Genomic DNA, 21,427 nt, shown 5'->3' with positions numbered 1-21,427 from the left:
TAGGATATAATATATGTTGATGAGTGTCAATCTTTCCATCATTCTCCCCCATCTTTCTCCATCTTGTCCCTACCCTCCTTATGTAGTAGATCTGAGGAAGCAAAGGATATTTAATTCAATTTCTTTGCTCTTTACTTTCTGAAATTATTATTCTGTATTATGAATATTATTATTGTTATTCTGTAGTGGTCTGTGCTTCTGTTAGCCTTTACCTGCTCAGTACATTATACTAAGAGAAATATTACTGTTCATACAGCTACTTATGTAAGGATTATGCCATTATACCCACATACATATGCTTCAGTGCTCAGAAATCAGCATTTTCAGCTGGGAGCCAGTGGCTCATGCCTATAATCCTAGCTACTATGGAGGCTGAGATCTGAAGATTGCGGTTTGAAGCCAACCTGTGTAGGAAAGTCCATGAGACTCTCAACTCAAACTACTAAGAAGAAAACTGGGAGTAGTGTTGTAGCTTAAGTGGTAGAGCGCTAGTCTTGAACAAAATGAAACTCAGGGACAGTGCCCAGGCCTTGAGTTCAAGCCCCAGGACAGGCACAAAAGAAAAAGAAGAAAAAGGAGGAGGAGGAGGAGGAAAGAGGCAGCATTTTAAGGTGGTAATTCATTACTAACGTTTTTTTTAGACAGAATATTTTTAGACAGAAGCACAGTATGTATCTGCATAGTGATCTGTTGTAAAAATATACAGGGTTATTAATTTAATTCACTGATGTGCAAAATTGGTGTTTTTGTTCATTATCTATGGTGTTGCAATGAAATTTATTAACTCACATAGTTATATCATTGGGATTAATTACTTGAAACTTATCAAAGGTTATTTGTGTTTCATAGCATTTCATAGATGATTACTCAGTTATCTTCTAGAGAGTGTGTACAGATTGATATCCTACTTGAAGTATTATCTATGTCCATTCCCTACAAAGTCAAATGTTATTACTTATTTGTAAAGAACGCTTTATTTCTATTCTAATTTGCATGCTCATATGTAAGTTGAATATTTACTCATCAATTTTATGTCTTTGTAATATATTCATCTAAAAATAGAAATCATGTCACTTTTTATTTTCAAAGGATATTCATTGCAAATTCTTTAGTCCAATTAAAAGAGATGATATGTAAATTCTCCTTACAGGTATGCTATATTTGTATGTTTAAGAAATGAAAAGTTGGGCTGGGAAGGTGGCTCAGTGGTAGAGCGCTTGCCATGCATGCTTGAGGCCCGGGGTTCATTTCCTCAGTACCACATAAACAGAAAAAGCCAGAAGTGGTGCTATGGTTCAAGTGGTAGAGCACTAGCCTTGACCAGTATACTCATTACCTTGCTCATGTAATTGTAACCCCTCTTTATGGTATTTTCACAAAAATAAATAAATGATTTCAGAACAGTAGGGCCATAAAAATTTAAAAAAAAAAAAAAAGAGCTGAGGGACAGCTCCCAGGCCCAGAGTTCAGGCCCTATGACTGACAAAAAGAAAAAAGAAAAGTTAGGGGTGTCAGAGGGGAGGGAAAGGCAGAAAAATGAGGGAGGAGGTAAAAATGATTGACAAGAAATGTACTCATTACCTTACGTATATAACTGTAACCCCTCAGTACATCACCTGCACAATAAAAAATTTTTAAAAAATTAAAAAATTTTCAGCTGTGATCTCTTTTTCATTGATTTGATATTTTTGGAATTGTTTTCATACTAGGGTAGGTCTTCTTTGTTCCAGAACTCTTTGATTATCTTAACTATATTTACTCTATATTTAATCAAAGCAAACTTTACTACCAATATGCGTGTTGTGTGTATGAGAGAGACCAAGAAAGACAGAAAGAGGCAATATGTATCTCTGTGTAAGTGTTTGTGAGCTAAGCTATCTACACATACGTGTGTATTTATATATTGATTTGTATGTGAGATTTAAATTCAGTTTGGAAGAATTGTAACTGGATAATTTAGTTCATTTGAATTTAATATAATCACTGGCACGTAAGTTAAAAAAAAATCTGTGATCTTACCTTTGCCCTCTATTTGAGAAGCTTGCATATATCCTATTTTTGATTATCCTTTTTTTGTATTATCTTTATTATTCTGTAAAGTCTAGAATTTATGCATGAAAATGTTGGTATAAAAGTATGTTGTTCAGTTCTATGAAATTTTAAAAAAGAGTATTTACTTACAATAGCACCCATGTGGAGATACAGACTAGCCTGCACTTTAGAAGGGTACTCCAAGTTAAATGTTCTAACTTTATCACCTTTTTCTTTGTTCACTTATTCTTTTCTTCCTTCTAATTCTGGGGCTTAAACTCAGGGCTTCACACTTATTTGAGTTGCTTGCCCACAGTTCAGACATGCTTCTAACCAGTTTTTTCCTTGTCTCTTGGAGATGGAATCTTGAGGAATTTTCCACCCAGGCTAGCTTTGAACCTCAGCCCTTCCGTTTTCAGCTTCCTGAGCAGCGAGGATTACAGGGATGAGCCACTGTTTCCTGGATTATCACCTCCTCTTCCTCCTTCTCCTCCTCCCCCCACTACCACTATGGCTGATGCTATACCACTTGAACCATACCATCAGTTCTGGCTTTTGCTGGTTAGTTGGAGATAGGAGGCTCTTGGATTTACTGTCCTGGCTGGAATTGAATGGAGGTCCTCTCAGCATCCTGAATGTTATGAGCCAATGGAGCCCAGCTCCATTTTTTTTGTTGTTGCTTTGGAATATGTTTTCCCCATATTTGTGATAGTCATCTATATTGTAGCTTAGTTCATTAGTAATTCATGTTTTCATTCAGTTCATTGGTAATTAATTTTATTGCAATATTCTATATATTATATAATTTTTTTCTGTTCTCTATTGATTGACTCTTTTCCAGTACTTTTAAGTAATAAATAGAGCTGATATGAACACACTCATACATATTTGTGGAATGTTTATGTGTGCTCATTTTTCCATGGTACTCCTGATAGTGTCATTATTGAGTCATAGAATAGGTAGAGCCAAACAGAGGTATTGATGTATGATTTAATCTATTTATGCTTTCATCATCTGTATACAAGAGTATAAGTTGTTCATATACTGAATACTGCTTAGCATTGTATTTTAAATCCTTGCCTTTCTAGTATGTAGAAATACCTTATTGATTTTAATTTATCACTGATTATAGTGATATTAAATATTCTCAACAAACTCATGTCCCAAATTGGGATATCTCTTTTCCTGTATCTTCCATTTATTCAATTAATAGAAACTTAATCTTACTAAGAACTTACATTGCCTTTTATGTATACTGTTTTGTTTTATAAGAGTACATGCTTTCTCTTATTGTTGAATGAATGAATGAACAAGTGAATCTTTGTTCTATATGCTTTGTTTCAAATTAGTGTATTCTAGAAATTGTATTTGAACATTCTTCAAAGTACCTGTTTCTGATATTATTACTATTACCTTAATCTTTCTATGATTTTTGGATTCACAATAATGAATTAAATGTGATCTTGCCAATGGTGTTATAAATCAGCAACTGTCCTGAAAAGTAAATTCTCTTAAATAATCTCAAACGATGATTAGTCTTATGCTTTCTTTTACTTTTTGTCTTGACTGGTCATGTTGGTGTTTTACTATATAAGGCTTAGGTCTAAGAAGCGCTTTCTTTCTTCAGCTGACAGAAAGCTAAGTAGATCGAAATAAGGCAATCTTTTTTTTTTTTTGCTTGTCATGGGGCTTGAACTCTGGGCTTGGGTGCTGTCCCTCAGCTCTTCAGCTCAAGGCGAGCACTCTACCTCTTGAGTCACAACTTCTGGTTTTCTAGTGGTTTATAGAAGATAAAAGTCTCATGGATGGGGCTGGGAAGGTGGCTCAGTGGTAGAATGCTTGCCTTGCATGCATGAGGCCCTGGGTTCGATTCCTCAGCATCACATAAGCAGAAAAAGCCGGAAATGGCACTATGGCTCAAGTAGTACAGCGCTAGCCTTGAGCTGAAGAGCTGAGGGACAGCACCCAGGCCCAGAATTCAGGCCCTGTGACCGACAAAAAAAAAAAAAAAAAAAAGTCTCACAGACTTTCCTGCCAGGGCTGGCTTTGAACCATGATCCTCAGATCTCAGCCTCCTGAGTAGCTAGGATTACAGGTGAGCCACTGGTACCCAGCAAGGCAATTTAATAAGAAAAAAAATGAAAAGATTTATACCAGTTTCTCCAGTTCTCTATTAGTTTATTTAACTTTTTAGGCCTATTCTGCTGGGAATCTACGATTTGAGTAAGAAAAGTCAACTGTGACAGCTATGGAATGTTTATTACCAGCTTTTTGTTATTCATTTTGTAAAAATGGGATAGATGAAGTTTACTCACAGTAACTCTTTCATGTTTTTGCCAGGTTTAATTCCTTTCTTTTTTTTTTTTTTTTTTGGGTCCGGTTATGGGGCCTGAACTCTGGGCCTGGGCGCTGTCCCTCAACTCTTCAGCTCAAGGCTAGCGCTCTACCACTTGAGCCATAGTTCCCCTTCCGGCTTTTTACTTTTTGCTTATGTAGTGCTGAGGAATTGAACCCAAGGCCTCAGGCATGCAAGGCAAGCGCTCTACCACTGAGCCACCTTCCCAGCCCTTAATTTCCTATCTTTCAACTCTTAACGATTTTTAAGAATTTTAAGCTTCAGTATAAATGTATTTTCATTTTCCTATTTTCTGTGTGTAGTGTGGGGGGAGGGAGTGCACATGTGTCTGTGCCAGTACTGAAATGTGAATGCCTATCTAGTGAGGGGCATGTGGGTTGGTTCCATATCTTAGTATGGTAAATAATGGTCTTAGCTAATTTTCATGGTTTAAATTTGGGAAGTATAACTTACCATAATATTTCCTATGCCTCATTTGGTTATATAGGTTATTTTTATTGTTGCTTTGTCTTCAAGAACACAATTGAACTTGTATTAAGCAAAAACATATGATATTGTAAACTGACTGAAACCTTGTGCCAATAAATACATTGGCAAATTTTTTTATCCCATGAAAAATGTTAAATAATTTAGGTGGATTTGTAATTCTACGTTTCACTTATTTCTTTTAACATACTATTTTGAAATTTGGTCACTAATAACTTGAACTACACAAATGAGATTTTTGAGTGTTTCATGACTACTATCTTGTGTAACATCAGCTTTTATTTCCCAAAGAATGAAACAAAACCTACAGAAGCCAAATAGATAAATATGGGATTATATTTAAAATCAATATCAAATATTAGTTTTGAAGAAAGATATCATGGAATACCTCTAAGGGCTTTTCCCAGGGATTTAATTTGAATTTTGTAGTTTTATGTATAAACTCTTTATATTGGTTTCTTTTTTTTTGCGGGGGGGGGGGGGTCTGGTCGTGGGGCCTGAACTCTGGGCCTGGGCGCTGTCCCTCAGCTCTTCAGCTCAAGGCTAGTGCTCTACCACTTGAGCCACAGTGCCACTTCCAGCTTTTTTCTTTTTGGTTATGTGGTCCTGAGGAATTGAACCCAGGGCCCCATGCATACAAGGCAAGCGCTCTACCACTGAGCCACCTTCCCAGCCCCTATGTATATATATTGGTTTCTTGAGGTCTTATTTTGACAGATACAAACGAATGTAGGTCATTTTTAGTCTCAATTAATCACTAAGCAAGTAATAGAGTGTGACAGAATTTAAAAACCTTGCTGACTCCATCAGGATGTCATCAATTGAAGTAAAAACTGATGAACAGTTACAGGGGTAAGCTTCCATGAGGGAATAATTTCAATTTGATGATTCCCTGTGGTGATTATTTTGCTAGTACAGTAAACCTCACATTTTATGCACTATCACTAGGATGCCATATGAAAATATTTTATGATTTATTCAAATAAGACTAACAGAAATTTCAATAAAATGAAAGATTGATCACAATCAGCTGTGTTGTCATTGCAAAAGCACTTAGTTGTGAAACCATTACTACAAATTTCTTTGAAACAGATTTCATATATTTATTCGCAATGCTATTAATTTACAGGTTCTTTTGTCAGGGCTCCTGCTGGAGTACCATGAAGAAGTCTGTATGTGAAGTTAATGTTATTGATCTGCTCTTAAACGTTGATTATACTTTATTGACTGCTTTAATTTTTTTCTTGATTAATATTTATTCAAAGGTTGATGTAATGCTGTTTATTACTGATCACTTTAAGATTGATTCTCTTAAAGAAAAAAACCTCCAGTTTCCAATTTCCATTAAAGTTTGTTACTTTCTTTTTTTTTTTTTTGATTGTTAATTACAATGTTTTGAAAAGGGAAATAGATACTTGGGTGGCCATTTTTTTCCCTTTATTCTATTACATGGTTAACATCTCATTCTTACATGAGCATGTGTCCCCTACTCCATCCACCCTTGTACTCCCACTATCAGTGAGACAGTAACAAAGGGAACTTATATTTTCATTAATAATGAATAAAGAGTAACTGTTATTAACAAAAGTTATAGCAGAATAATTTTATCTAACAATCTTTTGATCTCCTACTATTTGCATTTAATTCCCAACTGATTTGACATGTTAAGTTAAAGAAGGATTATATCAAGTCTATAACATCATTAGTAATATGAAGTTATCCATTTGTATTCACATTTGTTTTGATGCTTTTTAGACTTCAAAATAAATGACCCTAAAGAGGTCATCTCTTTAAGCATCCTCCCTTATTCTAAAAACCTTAAGCAATGTGTCTGAAGTCGTATAGCCATCCTTACTTAAACCCTTCTTTGTGTGTTAGAGCTCAATCCCAGGTCTTCTATCTGCTAACCAGGGATTCTGCCACTGAGCGACAGCCCAACTCTATCCAAACTTTTAAAATGAAGAGCATAGCATTGTTGGAAACACACGCACACACACGTGCACACACACACACATTGACCCTTTGGTGTCAGAAAATGAATAGACACCCAAGATTTTGTCAAGGCATTTTTCTTCTGTAGAGAATGGTGCACTACCATCACTCTTCCCAGAGCTTGGCCAGGCACACAGGGTGGAGTGGTAGGCTTGGTTTATATACAAAGTGTGACATTGTCCCTTTTCCTTGTTGCTAAGAAGTCACATTCTTATTTTCCTTACAGTTAGTTAATAGGATGATATGGTAACACAGGAAGTTAGAAAACATTCCTAACTTTAAGTGAAAAGTGTTTACTGTGGGGAAGCTGCCCTTTTGGACACAGGGGCACATAGTCTCATGATTGGCTGGGAGCAGGTCTAGGAACTGGGCAACTGAGGGATGCAGTTGGAGGAAGTTGGTAAAGCCAATGGAAAATTCCCATTCAAAGAGGGAGGGGTCCACTTTTTAACTCCACCTGTAAGGATGCAGCCTTGGTATGGATGGCAGGTTATAAACAACACAAATCAAGAAGCAAATAATTTTAGGAAATATAAGATAGCAACTGCTTACGGGATGGAGACAGTTTGACAGAAAAGTTTGCTTCTCACAGTATGATGCTTTTACATGAAGTACTTAATAGTTACCACTAAGTGAGATTTTATATATGAAAACCTAGACAACTACTCTTTTATTGTGTGGGGGAGTGAGATTAGCTTATATTAGAACAATAATGCAATTCAATACAATTTAAAACTTTTTAAACAAAATAAACAATAGACTATTTACTATTTATTTGCTTTAGCTACAACCTATTCAACCAAAATACAATAGCACCATAAGACATATTTTAGTTATTTTTACATCATATTACATAATGAAGTTAAAATGGCAGGCTCACTTGTAATATTACTTGAACATCAGAGATACTATCAATGATGAGGCACAGGATACTTCTTTCATGTGATGATCATAATATTTTACAGTTATCTCTGAAATTGCAAACTATTTTTAAGAACTAAACTGAATGAATGTTTTTGAATTCCCTATAGAATTCGATAAAAGTGATGACAGTTTTATTCACTTGAACTCTGTGCCTTTTTTTTTTGCTAGAGACTAGCCATCTACCAATTCTGACTAGTTAATTGGTAATACAGGTCTTGATGATTGTCCTAACTGGCTTTGAATCTTTCAGAACTTAGCCTTCAGAGTAGGTAGGATTATAGGTATAAGACACCAAAACCTGGACTTTTGACATTTATTTATTTATTTATTTATTTGTTTGTTTGTTTGTTTTTAGCAGTATTAGGATTTGACTGCTACATTTACTAGGCAGAAATTTTACAATTTGAGCCATACTTCCAGCCATGAGAAATATTGATAATTTAATATTTAATTCAGACTGTAAGGTTTCTATAAAAATTCCAGAATGGGTATTAAAAAGAATTAAGTAAAAGATCTACTGAATCTTATTTATGTTTTACATAATCTAAAGAGGGCTGCATCTTCCTTAAAACTGCTCATAGAATATAACAGTTATCAGTCATCTCTTTCAACCTTAAAACCAATACACAGGTAAATGACACTGGAAGATAAAATGTCCACTTTATAACAATATATTTTTAAAGAATTGAATTGGCAAGGACAAACTTACAAAAATTTTAAAATCACCTGTAAAGATTATATTCTTATTCCCTATTGTTCAACTTGTGAGGAAACAAAATACTCTGGATTATCATAAAACATTTCTGTATCCTTTCTAGTACAAATTGTAAGAACTTCAATTTTCAACCCTCTTGAAAAGTTAATGTTGATGTAAATAAAAATGTCTAATTAGCACAATTAACATCAAACTAAGGCAAGTTGTTCTATAACATATTTTGTTGTGGAGTATTAATATTTCAAATGGTACAACTCTAAGGTTTTCCAATTATACTTATCTTCTGGTGATACATTGGTTATTTCCCATTTATTGAAGCCTCTGTGAGTAATTATTTCCTTAGCTAAAATGTCTTTTATTAATATTTAGTATAATATAATCTTTAGTTATATACCCATATGGACTGGGAATATATATATGTATATAATTATATATAATTTATTCTAGGCATAGATAGATGTAGTTTGGTTTGTATACAATTAATGTTATTTGGGAATCATTCAGTTTAATTTAGTGGTTATATCAACATTGAGGTTCGGAGAAGTTAAGTTTGTGGTTGATAATATGATAAATTCTAACCAGAAAGTGTATGTTTTGACTTTCAGTCTCTTTATGTACTTATGGCCCATTTATTATGTTACAAATGTATAATCTGTGAGTCACAGTATGTTTTCCTGTAAAAGTAGATATGTCTTTGAACTTGTTCATTTTGTTGATTTGAATTAGTTAAAGCATATTATTCAATTATTTTCTCCTTTACTAAACTACTAAAACATTCTCTAAAAATTGTCTTTCAAGAGAAGAGTTGGTGTTTCATGCCTGTAATCCTAACTAATCAGGAGGCCAAGATCTGAGTATCATGGTTCAAAGCAAGCCAGGGTAGAAAAGTCCATGAGATTCTTACCTCTAATTAATTGCACATAAAAAGCTGGAAATAGAGCTGTGGCTCAATGATAGCTCATTATCTTTGAGCAGAAGAAGCTCAGAGACAATGCCCAGGCCCTAAGTTCAAGCCCCAGAACTGGAAAAAATTAAAATTAAAAAATTGTCTTTCAAGATGCATTCTACTCAAAAATTGACATGTTGAATTGAAACTCCTTTGTACAACTACTTATAGCTAATTTTTTTTAAATGTCATTCTAACTTTGTATAATATTTCTAGTGGTAAGATACCATATTCATAACCCACAACTTATATGGCCTTGGGTCACATATATAAATAAGTGTAGGCATATGGAAACTCTTATTGTAATATACATGCATATGCATATTTGTGTGTGCACAGGTTATATGCTTGGACTTCTTTATTGTATGCTTTGATTTGTGCAAAAGTAATGTTATTTGGTGACCCAAATGAAAGAATATCGTTCTCTTTAATGATTACAAAAATATTTTTATTAGAATCTTATCAAAATTGTCATTAGTAAAATGATTTGTGCTCTTTTTGCAACTAGCATTTGTTTAACACCTAATACATTAAAGAAATCACATTTAAAATATGGGCATTATATTATTTTCACAGTATATTTGAAAATACTGTAAAAACCTATATATTTGATAAATCTTGGAATAAAACCACTTTCAAGTATTTTCAGTATATTTGCTTAGATCTTATAAAGGAGAGGCTATATTAAGATTTCAATGATATCTACCACTTTTCACACCAAAACAAAGAGCTTGACAGATTTGCCTTGTCTCTGTGAAATAAGGCTTATTGACTCTAACCATGACATTATTTATTTTTCTTTTTCATGAGTAGTCCTAGTTATTTGCATTCATTTAACTTTTCTGTGTATAAGCATATAAAGTTAGTTGTACGTGATTCGGATTTAGGATTGCATTAATCTAGTGACACAACTAAGAGTGAAAGGTATACATCACAATGAATATTCCAAAATTTTGATGTAATTGAAGAACTTAAATAGAAGAGAACAAACATTTTGTTATGACAAGCTCCTTTGGTGACTAGGATACAGGTGAAGCTTCAAGATTAAATGTTTACAGAATTTCAGCAGAATGAGTCATCCTAGTAACACCAATACTCTTAATAAAACAGGGAAAGAGATAAACAGTACAGTGCTTTGATTGTTTTGTTTGTGGTATAACATGTTCTTTTGAGAGTTTTTTTTTCCATTTTACATAAACCTATGTGGTAACTATAAAGAAAACAAAGCATAGCACAATAATAAACCAATGGGTTTGTTAGGAACAATGTTTGTTCAAACTGTTACCTGACTAGAAGCTTGGCCTTCTATATTCATCATGTTTTAATTAATTTATGTATTTATAAACATCATATTAGACAAAAAACATAAGAAAGCCTGGTAAAAATCTATGGTAGTCTTCAGTGCTTGATTCATCAAACGTACATATTCAAGTGTATACATGAGACAAACACACACAGAAACATACACACATGCATTTTTTTTTTTCAGAATAGCCAAATATCTTTGGTCTGACAAGCTAGTTTCTCACTACTTATATGACATGGGTTCTTCTCTGTTGGCTTTTGGAAATATGTGCTAATTGAACTAGCTGTAGCATATAGATTATATATATAATGAATATAAATAATATAGGTTTTTTTGACATGTATCAAGACTTTTGCGTAGGATGAACTTTAAAAATACAATTTTATATTTTTAATCAGAAATCAAAGTTCTTGATTACCACCATATATTATTGCTCGGTTAACATTCATAAATATCAGTTGTTTTATTGGACCCTTCAAATCTTCACCCAGCGAATTCTCCCTTTACTACTTCATCTTTACTGCACACAAAAAATTCCATTCTTACACTGAAATCATTAATTTTTTTTCTCTTGGTATCCTATATCTTCTCATTCTGTATTTTCTACATCCTTTTTCTCTCCTAAAGGTCTTATTTCTTTATTTAAATTTATCTTTAGTTGTGCAAAAGGATTGCCATTCAACAAAGTGGTTTATGAAACAATGCGTCTGGATCAATGCCACCCTTTTCAACCTTCTCACCCATCCCTCCCAACCCACCCCTTACCTCACTTTTCTTAATTTTGTAGGATATACAGTGAGGTATTATTATTATGATTATTACATTCTCCCCCACATCTCTTCATTTGTCTATCTCTCACCCCTTGCCCCTCCCACCCCCACCTTTTTCTTTTATAGTAAGTCTTTACTCCTTGGTCCATTTCTTTCCCTTCCTTCCCCACTCCTCCCATTCCCTCTGTTCTCACTCCCCATTCCTCTCCTCTTCTCCTTTTGCTAGCATTATTTTTATTTATGTGCATGTCTAAATGCCCCCAGTGGACTGGAAAGCTACACATAATATCTTTGGATTTTCTTCTATGGCTTTGAATATGCATATGCATACTTAATTTTGTATATATACACTGTATTAATTATTGCCATATATTTTGATTATCAAATGAAATACATCCAGAAAGTTAAGTGTGTGCTTGGCATATTTCTGTGGTTCAAAATGAAACTAGTGGTTCATAGGTGAAGTTTAACGGAAAAGAAACACAATAACTTTAAAAAGGCACTTTTAATTCTCAAAATTCAAAATTAGCAAATGCCAGATGAGGATATGTTTATAGGAAAAAAGTTTAAAGCAAAACCAGGCCATATTGTTTCCCAATTCAGATGGAAACTTACTATTAAAAACCTTGCACAGATTGGAAATGACTAATTAACATTAGGAAATGAAATAGGAAGATCTGGCCTCATACCTTTTGTGGCTAAAAATGTTTGTGTCCACTTTTAACAGTGTTGTTTGAGTGTTAAATTTTTAGCGACTGGATTGAAAAGCAATACATTATTTAATCTAGTCTGTATTTGATTTTGGGCACCAACTTAGTAGCTGTCAGTTCTCATCTCAAGTAAGGAGCCAGGGCTAGTTTTCAAGGATATCAAATTTAGATTAAAAAGGTGTATTCTAGAAAGATGGGATAGTCTGTATAATTAATTAGACTTCAATTAGTTTTACAGTTCTTAACCATGTCCACATACCATTCTATGATTTTTAAATACTCTAGGGTTTTTTTTTTTGTATTTTTTTTTTTGGTGTTGGTGTTGGTACTTCTTTTTTTTTTTTTTTTTTTTTTTTTAATTTTCAGATCAGTTTGGAAACTAGCTTCTCCATAAATCCCTATTCATCATTTGACTGTTACAGATAGCAGATGTCATACCAGCCAATAAACAAAATGATTGCAGGTATTTATACCAAGCAATATGCAAAATTATTGCTTTTCTTTTGAATTTATATCAGTATATTCATATCCATAAATACTCTTTAACATATGACATGATAAGGCAGTAGGTTCTTCTTCTTTTTTATTTTATTTTGTCGGGGGTGGGACATGAACTCTGGGCCTAGGTGCTGTTGAACCACAGCACCACTTCTGACTTTTCCTGCTTACGTGGTGCTAAGGAATCAAACCCAGGGCCTCATGCATGCAAGGCAAGCACTCTACCACTGAGCCACCTTCCCAGCCCGTTTTTGTTTTTAACCTGTGAAGGCTTCAGGAGAAAATAGCCTAATTTAATAGTCCTAGATTAGGAAAGAAAACTTTTTTTAAAAGCAGCTGTTTTTATTCCAATGGGGAACAATACTCATTAAGATGAAGTAGAAGTAGCACAGGATCTAGGTTGTAGTATTAACTTTGTCCTCAAAAACCTACCAGTTTACTTCACTTAATATAATTTTTTTCCAAGTCTTTCCATTTCCTAACAAATGGAGCAATGCCATTCTTTCTGATGGAGGCATAGAACTTCATTATAAATATACCACATTTTCTTGATCCATTTATTTACTGAGGGGCATCTGGGTTAGTTCCATATCTTAGCTGTTGTAAATAATGCTGCGATAAGCATAGTTGTGCTAGTAGCTTTAGTATAGCCTTGTTTATGATCATTTGGGTAAATGTCCAAAAGTGGGATTGCTGGGTCCTAGCGGAGTTCTATGTGGAGTTTTTGAAGAACCTCCATACTGCTTTCCAAAGTGATTGAACAAGTTTACATTCCCACCAACAATGCAGTAGCATTCCCTTTTGGCCACATCCCCTCCAGCATCTGTTGTTATTAGATTTCTTTTTTTTTTCTTTTTTTTTTTTGGGGGGGGGGGTCTGGTTGTGAGGCCTGAACTCTGGGCCTGAGCGCTGTCCCTCAGCTCTTCAGCTCAAGGCTAGCGCTCTACTACCTGATCCACAGCACCACTTCTGGCTTTTTTTTCTTTTTGCTTATGTGGTGCTGAGGAATTGAACCCAGGGCCTCAGGCATGCAAGGCAAGCGCTCTACCACTGAGCCACCTTCCCAGCCCTAGATTTCTTGATTATAGTCATTCTAACTGGGGTGAGGTAGAATCTCAATGTTGTTTTGATTTTCATTTATGGCTAGAGAAGTTGAGCATTTCTTCATGTGTCTATTGGCTATTTTTGGAAAAAATTATATTAAGTTAGCCAGGCCCAAAGAAACATAGGTCTCATGGTTTCCCTTATTTGCAGTAACTAGTATAAGTCTAGGACAAGCAGAAAAGGTCAAAAGTTACATACATATGACCATATAAGATGATGTTAAGTGAAATGAACCCCAAGATAGGGACTCAGTGTTTTTTTTCTTTCTTGCTATTGTTTTTAACATATTTAAAATATACTATGTGATTTTTTGGTTTTTCTTGTATGTTCTTCCCCTACAGTATAACCCCTGTTTTCACTGTATTTAATGTCTGGGCCCTATATCTTGTACACACACTTTTCTAATTTGGGGAGGAGAAGGGAAAAAACAAAATGCTGAAATAAGGATACATGTTGACCCATTGTAACAATGAGATGTAGAAGACACTATGTTAAAAATGAACTTTACAACTTAGGAGGAGGAGTTGGGGAAGGAAGATGGTAGGGGAAAAACAAAGTAGGAAGTAACAATGCTCAATAGGAAATGTACTCATTACCTTACTCAAGTAACTGTAACCCCTCTGGACAGTATTTTTACAATAAAAATACATAAGAAATAAAAATAAATTTTAAAAACCTACCAGTTTACTTCTCTAGCACCTCAGTCTGCTTAGAATTTCCTCAAAATTCTGTGGATATCCTGTATCCTATCAGATTTATAGCTACTTTTTAGGTGCTGACTCATTTGTGACAAAAATAAGTAGAATCAAGTCATTTCTAGGATATTGAGAAGACGATGGGGACAAAATGTCATTTAGTTGTATTTGATTTAAAAGAACTACCCTAAAGTAAGAAATGTTCATTTTTCATGTTCACTATAAAGGAGGCTGATTGGAAAATGAAATATGGTGTGTTATAGAGTTAAATAATAGAATTAATTATCAATCATTATTAATGCCCTGTAAGTGTATTCATTAATGAATCAGTGGTGATATTAGAATATACTGATATTAAGTGGTTCTTAAAAGCTAATTAGCCTGAATTATGACTATTCAATGATATTCTAGAATAGTGAATCTTTATATTTTGATTAATGGGCTTTGCCTTCTTTCCGATAGTTACCTTGGGATGCTAAGTTCCCTTTTTTTGCATTGCATCAAGTGTGTATCTATGTATGTGTCCTCATTCATTCTGTGTGTCTACTTATCTCTTTTACTTTGAATATCTTTAATTTTCATATAAAGCATTTAGGAAAGTTGGGATAAGTGATTTTTAATTATCTCCAAATGATAAGGAATGGGTATAATATTATTACAAGATGAGTGCTACAAAGTGTTATAAAGTAGGCTACAGAGTAGTGTGGCCTGTTTGACTCTATAGTGAAGCAATGTTATCTTGATTTGCCAGTTTGTACCAGGGATTATTTTACTGATTACTTTTTAAAAATTTAATCATTCACAATTGAGGCTGATTTATATTAAAAAAGGAATTCCAGTTATATTTTTTTTCTATTTGCAGTCAGGCCTAAAAACAATATACTTCTAAAATTAAGGTTGTTGTCATTTAGCTTAATGATAAGTTAAGCTCACTTTAAGGAGTAATTTTCTTTTTCTGTATTGGTTAGATTTTTCTAGATATGACATTTGGTTCAGGAGGCCACACAAGAGCCATTCTTCAGAAGGAATCAGATATTATTCTTTATGCCTTAGACAGAGACCCAACAGCTTATGCTATAGCCGAACAGCTTTCAAGATTGTATCCGTAAGTAATGTTTTTGTATATTGATTAATTTTTATAGAGTTTGGACTATTTAACTGTTGTGTTTTACTTAAGTATCTCCTCCTGTTCCTCCAAAAAAGAATGAATACAAATAGGTTAAAAATTTCACCTGAAGTCATAATACAGCTGCATCTATCTTTTTGTACCCATGAGATATATGAGGAAATAACTCCTGCTACGAGATGACAGATAGTTTAAACCATTCATAAATCCTATTTCGAGAAATAGCCCATGATCATCAAAATGTTTTCCCCCATTTTTATTAGCTTGAGCAGTTGTAAAAGGGTTTTATTGTGGTGTTTCCATATATGCATATAATGTACTCCAATTAAATCCTTTTCCTCATTACTCCTCATCATTCCTCCTTTGATTTCTTAGAACAAATAAAGCAGATTTGTTGTTTCATTTTTATACAAACATAGAACACTTGGACCCTATATTCTGGCCAGATTCCCTCTTCAAAATACAATTTTTGTTCTTTGTGTGTTGTGGCATGTGACTTTAGACTCATTAACTCACTAGGCTGAGGCAGGATTTCTAGAGTCTAGGAGATCCAAGACACCAAAGAAAATAAAGCAACATTGCAAGATGCTTTCTCCAGGAACTGGCATGAGTTACTTTGGAAGTATTTAGCAAATTAATTACGTGATCCTTTTTTTTTGGTTTTTTTTTGGCTGGTCATGGGGCTTGAACTCTGGGCGTGGTTGCTGTCCCTGCACTCTCAAGCTCAAGGCTAGTGCTCTACAGCTTGAGTCACAGCGCCACTTCCAGTTTTCTAGTGGTTTATTGGAGATAAGAGTCTCACGGATTTTCCTGCCTGGACTTGGCTTTGAACCATGATCCTCAAATCTCAGCCTCCTGAGTAGCTAGGATTACAGGCATGAGCCACTGGTGCCCAGCTTTGTGAGACTTCTTTTGACCTCACGAGGACGTTTATATAAAACTAATGTACTTGTTTTCTCTGAGTGCTTTGTGAAATTTACAAGTAATTTATAATGATTTATCCTGCTACAGTCTAGTGGAGATCAATATGGGATCTTTAAACAGAATACAATACTGTTTTAATCACTAATCTTCCTTTAGAGAAAATTTTAATTAGACAGTAAATTCTATATGATACATTGTTGAAAACTATTACTCTAAAAGAGAAAACTGTCTTGGAGCTAAGATGACACTTCCCAGATAGGAAGGAAAACTGCAGTTGTCAGTAACGAGGAACTTTTTTTTTTTTCCTTGCCTCTCATGCTCTGGAGCCTGCAAAAAATCAAGAAAATAGATAGAATTTTCAGAGACAAAATTTAATTTGATATGTTTGAACTTCCTATAGCTCATGCCTATAATCTTAGCTACTTGGGAGGTGGATATGAAGAGGATTGAATTGAATTCTCAACTGGAAGAAGCTAACTGTGGTGGCATACGTGCCTGTGATCCCATTTAAGATAGGAAGCCAAAAATAGATAGACTGCAGTCCAGACACAGCAGGGGCAAGAAGTGAGAACCTACTGCAAAAACTGCCAGTACAAAAAGGACCGGAAGCATGGCTCGGTGATAGAGTGCTAGCCCAGCAAGCTTGCAGTTTTGAGTTCAAATCCCCATACTGCTCAAATATGTTTTGATATGTGCTATCTTTTACTAGTTGTAGTTACCCAGCAGTTAAATGATCTTTGCTAAAGCAGCAAAAGTATGACCATGGATAAGTTTAGTCCAAGAATAAAAGTAAGAAAGGCATAATACTTACATAAAATAGTTTTCTTTCAGCTTTCAGACTCTGCAAATTTCATGAATGAGATTTGTTTTCCCAATAAAATTGTAAAAGAATATTTATGCACATTTGTTTGGACAGTCACAGAATTTTATGGACACCAGGTTAAAAGCCTATTTTATTTTCTACAAATTTGGGAGGCATCATGTCAGTAATATTTATTAATAATGTACTATCTCCTCATTGAATTAAAACATTTTTTATCATCTGTTAAATTCCTTTCTGTGGTTGACAGTTTCTGACTTTTTGAATGATGCTAATTCTTTCAACCCAAGCAAATATGTCTTTCCTTTTGTTCAGATCTTGTTGCATATGCCCTTTAAAAAAATTGGAAACATGTCTTTTATTGTTAAATTTGTTCTTATATATTTTATAAAGTTTTAGGTGTATTTGCGAATGGAGCATTATTTTCTTCATTTCCCTTGGTTGGTATTTCCACCTGAATGGAGTTTCAAGTTTGTATGTTACCATCACATTACTCCTGCCACATTTTTATGTTAGAATTGACTTTTCTTTTTTTTTTCTTCTGCCAGTCGTGAGGTTTGAACTCTGGGCCTGGGCATTGTCCCTGAGCTCTTCATCTCAAAGCGATTGCTCTACCACTTGAGCCACAGCGCCAATCTGGTTTTGGGGGGTTAATTGAAGAGTCTCATGGATGTTACTGCCCAGGCTGGCTTTGAACCATGATCCTGAGCTCTCAGACTCCTGAGTAGCTAGGGTTACAGGCGTGAGACACTGATGCCCAGCTGGTCCCTTGACTATTTTAGCCATAACTATCATTAACAGCTTTGTCTCTTAGCTCTTGTAGTACAAGACAAAATTTATGTTCCACTGTTATAATCCTAGGTCTTTGGTACTTATGTCATTGCATTTTTTACTTTTACTAGATTTGTGTTATTAATTATACTCTGTTTCATTTTAAAGAACTTTATTCAGAAATCCTATAAGGTAGGCTTTCATTTTCTTTTCTGAAAGAATTTTAATTTATCCACATTTCTGAAAGACAATTTTGCTGACTAGAGTATTGTTGGTTGTCAGATTGTTTTTTCTAAAACAGTTTCAATTTATTCCTCTCTCAGCTTACCATTTAGATAAGAAGTTTACTGATAGACATTAAAATCTTTTGTGAATATTTCCAATACTTTATTCTTCTTGGAATTTGTAGTTAGTGGTTTCATTTTTGGGGTTAAATTTCATTGGTAGCTACTGGACATTTTAGACATACTGGATATTGTTTACATTCCTCATATTAAGGGAATTTTAATCAATTCTGTCTTTACATATGCTTTCTGACATCATTTACTGTTTTCCTCCTTGAATTCATACCTTAGATAGGTTAATTATGTGCCCTAAATTCTGCATTAGTTTTTCTTTTGCTTCTCTGATAATTTCAAATGTTATTTCTTTGAATCTGCTGATCCTTTCCTCCACTTAATAGATCGAGCTCTTGAAATTTTCATAGCATTTTCAGTTTAGCGATTTTGTCTTCATATTTAGGGTTTCTAATTGTATTTTATTTGGTCTTGTCAAACTTCTTATGTTATTCATTCATTATTTTAGCCACAAATTCTTGATGATCAGAAAGCTTCTTAATTTGCATTTTTCTGAATTTTTAAAAAAATTATTTTCTAGATCTCCCTTTCCATGTTAGTGTTTTATCATTTGCAAGAAAAATTTTCAGGCTTTTCAAGAATTCCTTTGATAGGGAAAGGGTTTCCCTAGTCAGTGTATCCTGTGATTTTTGATGGACAAGCTAGTAGTGACCTTTATTTTAGATTTTCTAGTTAATCAGATTGCAGCTTTTGTACTGAGTTCCAGTAAAGCAACTGGCCAAACTCTACTATCCAATAAGATTCTTAGGTAGCTTTGCTATGTGGCTGAGCTGTTCAATGGACATCAAAATAATGCCTCTTCTCATGAAGCCAGGCCACACGGCAGAGTCTATTTTTTGACTACATGATCCTTTCATTGAGGTTTAGCAGTTAGACAGGGTTGCAGGAGTAGTTTTGTGGTTAAGTGGATATGGATGACTAGGACATTTGCATTCTTTATTAAAAATTCTTCTTTTTAGGTGGGGGGGGTTCCGGTCGTGGGGCCTGAACTCTGGGCCTGGGCGCTGTCCCTCAGCTCTTCAGCTCAAGGCTAGTGTGCTACCCAAGATGTGTTGGAGTAGGCTAGCAAGTTGAAGAACTGATCAAACTCCCAGTTATGTTAGATGTAGTATATTGGTGTGTTTCAAAATATGATGTGAACATCTCTTGACTGGGCCCTAGCATGAAGTCTGCTGCTTGGGCTGAAAACTGACCACCTAGAGCTAGATATCACTTCCCATCTCTCCTAAGGAGAGCTTTATGAGTGCACTAGAATCTAAAGTTGAGTACCACTGTTCACCATACAGTCTTGTATAGTAGTATCTAAGGTTGAGTGCCAGTTGGTGAGTACACCAAGCTGTCACCAAAATCTGGACAGTGATCCTTATGGCTCCACCTTTTTACTTGCATTCTACCTAATTTCGATGGTTTAGCTTTGCTGTTTTTCTGTAGGTTTCCTGTCTTTTATGAAGTGAAACTACAGTGAACATTGTAGAAAATACCTTGGGATGTCAGAGGAGCTGCATATATATACCTTGTTGGTTCCCTTTTCCCACTGTAGGAACTCTAGATACTAAAGCATTCTTTCTGCTGGGCACTGTAACAACCTTGGAAAAGGGGACAGCATGGTCAATGGAAAACCATTTTCTCACATTCATTCATTCATTTACGTTGCTGAGGCTAAATCCAGGGCCTTACACTTTCTGGCAGGTACTGTACACTTTGTCCTTCTTTTTCTCTATCAGTGAAATTTTGTTTGATTCTATGTAAGATGCACTAAACTCATGCTTATTTTCACATTTTTGGTTTTTCACCCAACAATGGAATAATTATCACGGGACAATTGCTAATTGATATTTCTGGAGTGTGGGATCAAGTTTGGATCTTTCTATTACCCCATCTTGTGCTGGCTTTCATCTTTTTCAAATTTACTCCATATTCATACAAATGTAGCATTGTGGACTGGGGGTGTAGCTCAAGTGGTAGGGCATTTGTCTAGCAAATATAGCATTGTGAGCATATATATTTACATACTTTAAAATTTATTCAAAATTACTCCTAAAACCTCTAAAGTTATGTAGTCTGTTCTTTAGATGTTTAACATTTACCTTTTTACTAGCTGCTATTTTTTCAATTTTTGTCACATTTACACAAGAAGCAATAATAAAGATGAGTATAGAACTCAGGACTTCAAATTTTTGCTTGTGTTCTTTCACCCACTCTAAAGTTTATTTAAACTAGAAACATTTGTTATTACAGTCTATAAAAAAGCAAAGAATCAAACTCAGGAAATTTGGCTCCAAGGTCACTTCAGATGTTATGTAAAAGAAAGTACTATTTTAAATAACATTTCTAGACTTCCAGGATGAGATATAAGAAACGGCTGTTGTTAATCTTACTAACCATAGGATATCATTTGTGCTACGCACCGTGAAACCAAGAGAATTTCCATTAATATAAACAAATATGAAAAAAATGACCTTGGAAAATTAATAAGACTTTTAGACCATTGATGATGTTCTATCACTTTCTCAGTGCTTTTGATAACACAAGTATCAGTAACAGAATTTTGTTTTTCTTCCTTTGAATTTTCTTAAGTATATAACCTTTGCCTAGGAAATGTCTGCCTTGAATTTATTTATGTGTGAATATAAAAATACTTGACTCTGGCTTACCTAACAATTTCAAGGATTACTGTCCAATAAACATTTATTAGATAATCTTCAGGGAGTTTGCTAGTTCTAAATTGAGAGTTCCAAAAGGATTAAGTCCATGTTTTCACTGAGCTTAAAATGAAAGTTGAAAATAGCAGATAATTTCATAATGGTTTAATGACAGTTGTGATCATGACTAATAGTAAATGAATTATACTCTAAGATGAATATGACATTACAATAAAGTCTAGAACACCTGGGAAG

At 34.4% G+C, this 21,427-nt stretch overlaps 1 protein-coding gene across 2 annotated transcripts in view; it reads left to right on the top strand.

The window, feature by feature from the left end:
* The window catches only part of Mettl15 (methyltransferase like 15), a 130,790-nt gene that overhangs the window by 54,553 nt on the left and 54,810 nt on the right, over positions 1-21,427 (top strand). For both annotated transcript variants that reach the window (XM_042691433.1, XM_042691432.1), the window contains exon 4: positions 15,502-15,638. In XM_042691433.1, the coding sequence (XP_042547367.1) occupies positions 15,502-15,638 (137 nt within the window). The remainder of the gene's footprint in view (positions 1-15,501; positions 15,639-21,427) is intronic.

The sequence above is a fragment of the Dipodomys spectabilis genome, unplaced genomic scaffold (assembly GCF_019054845.1).
Source record: "Dipodomys spectabilis isolate Male_0828 unplaced genomic scaffold, ASM1905484v1 ptg000145l, whole genome shotgun sequence".
NCBI classification, from domain to species: domain Eukaryota; kingdom Metazoa; phylum Chordata; class Mammalia; order Rodentia; family Heteromyidae; genus Dipodomys; species Dipodomys spectabilis.
The sequence above is the reverse complement of the archived record's forward strand: the minus strand, read 5'-3'. Positions and strand labels throughout refer to the sequence as shown.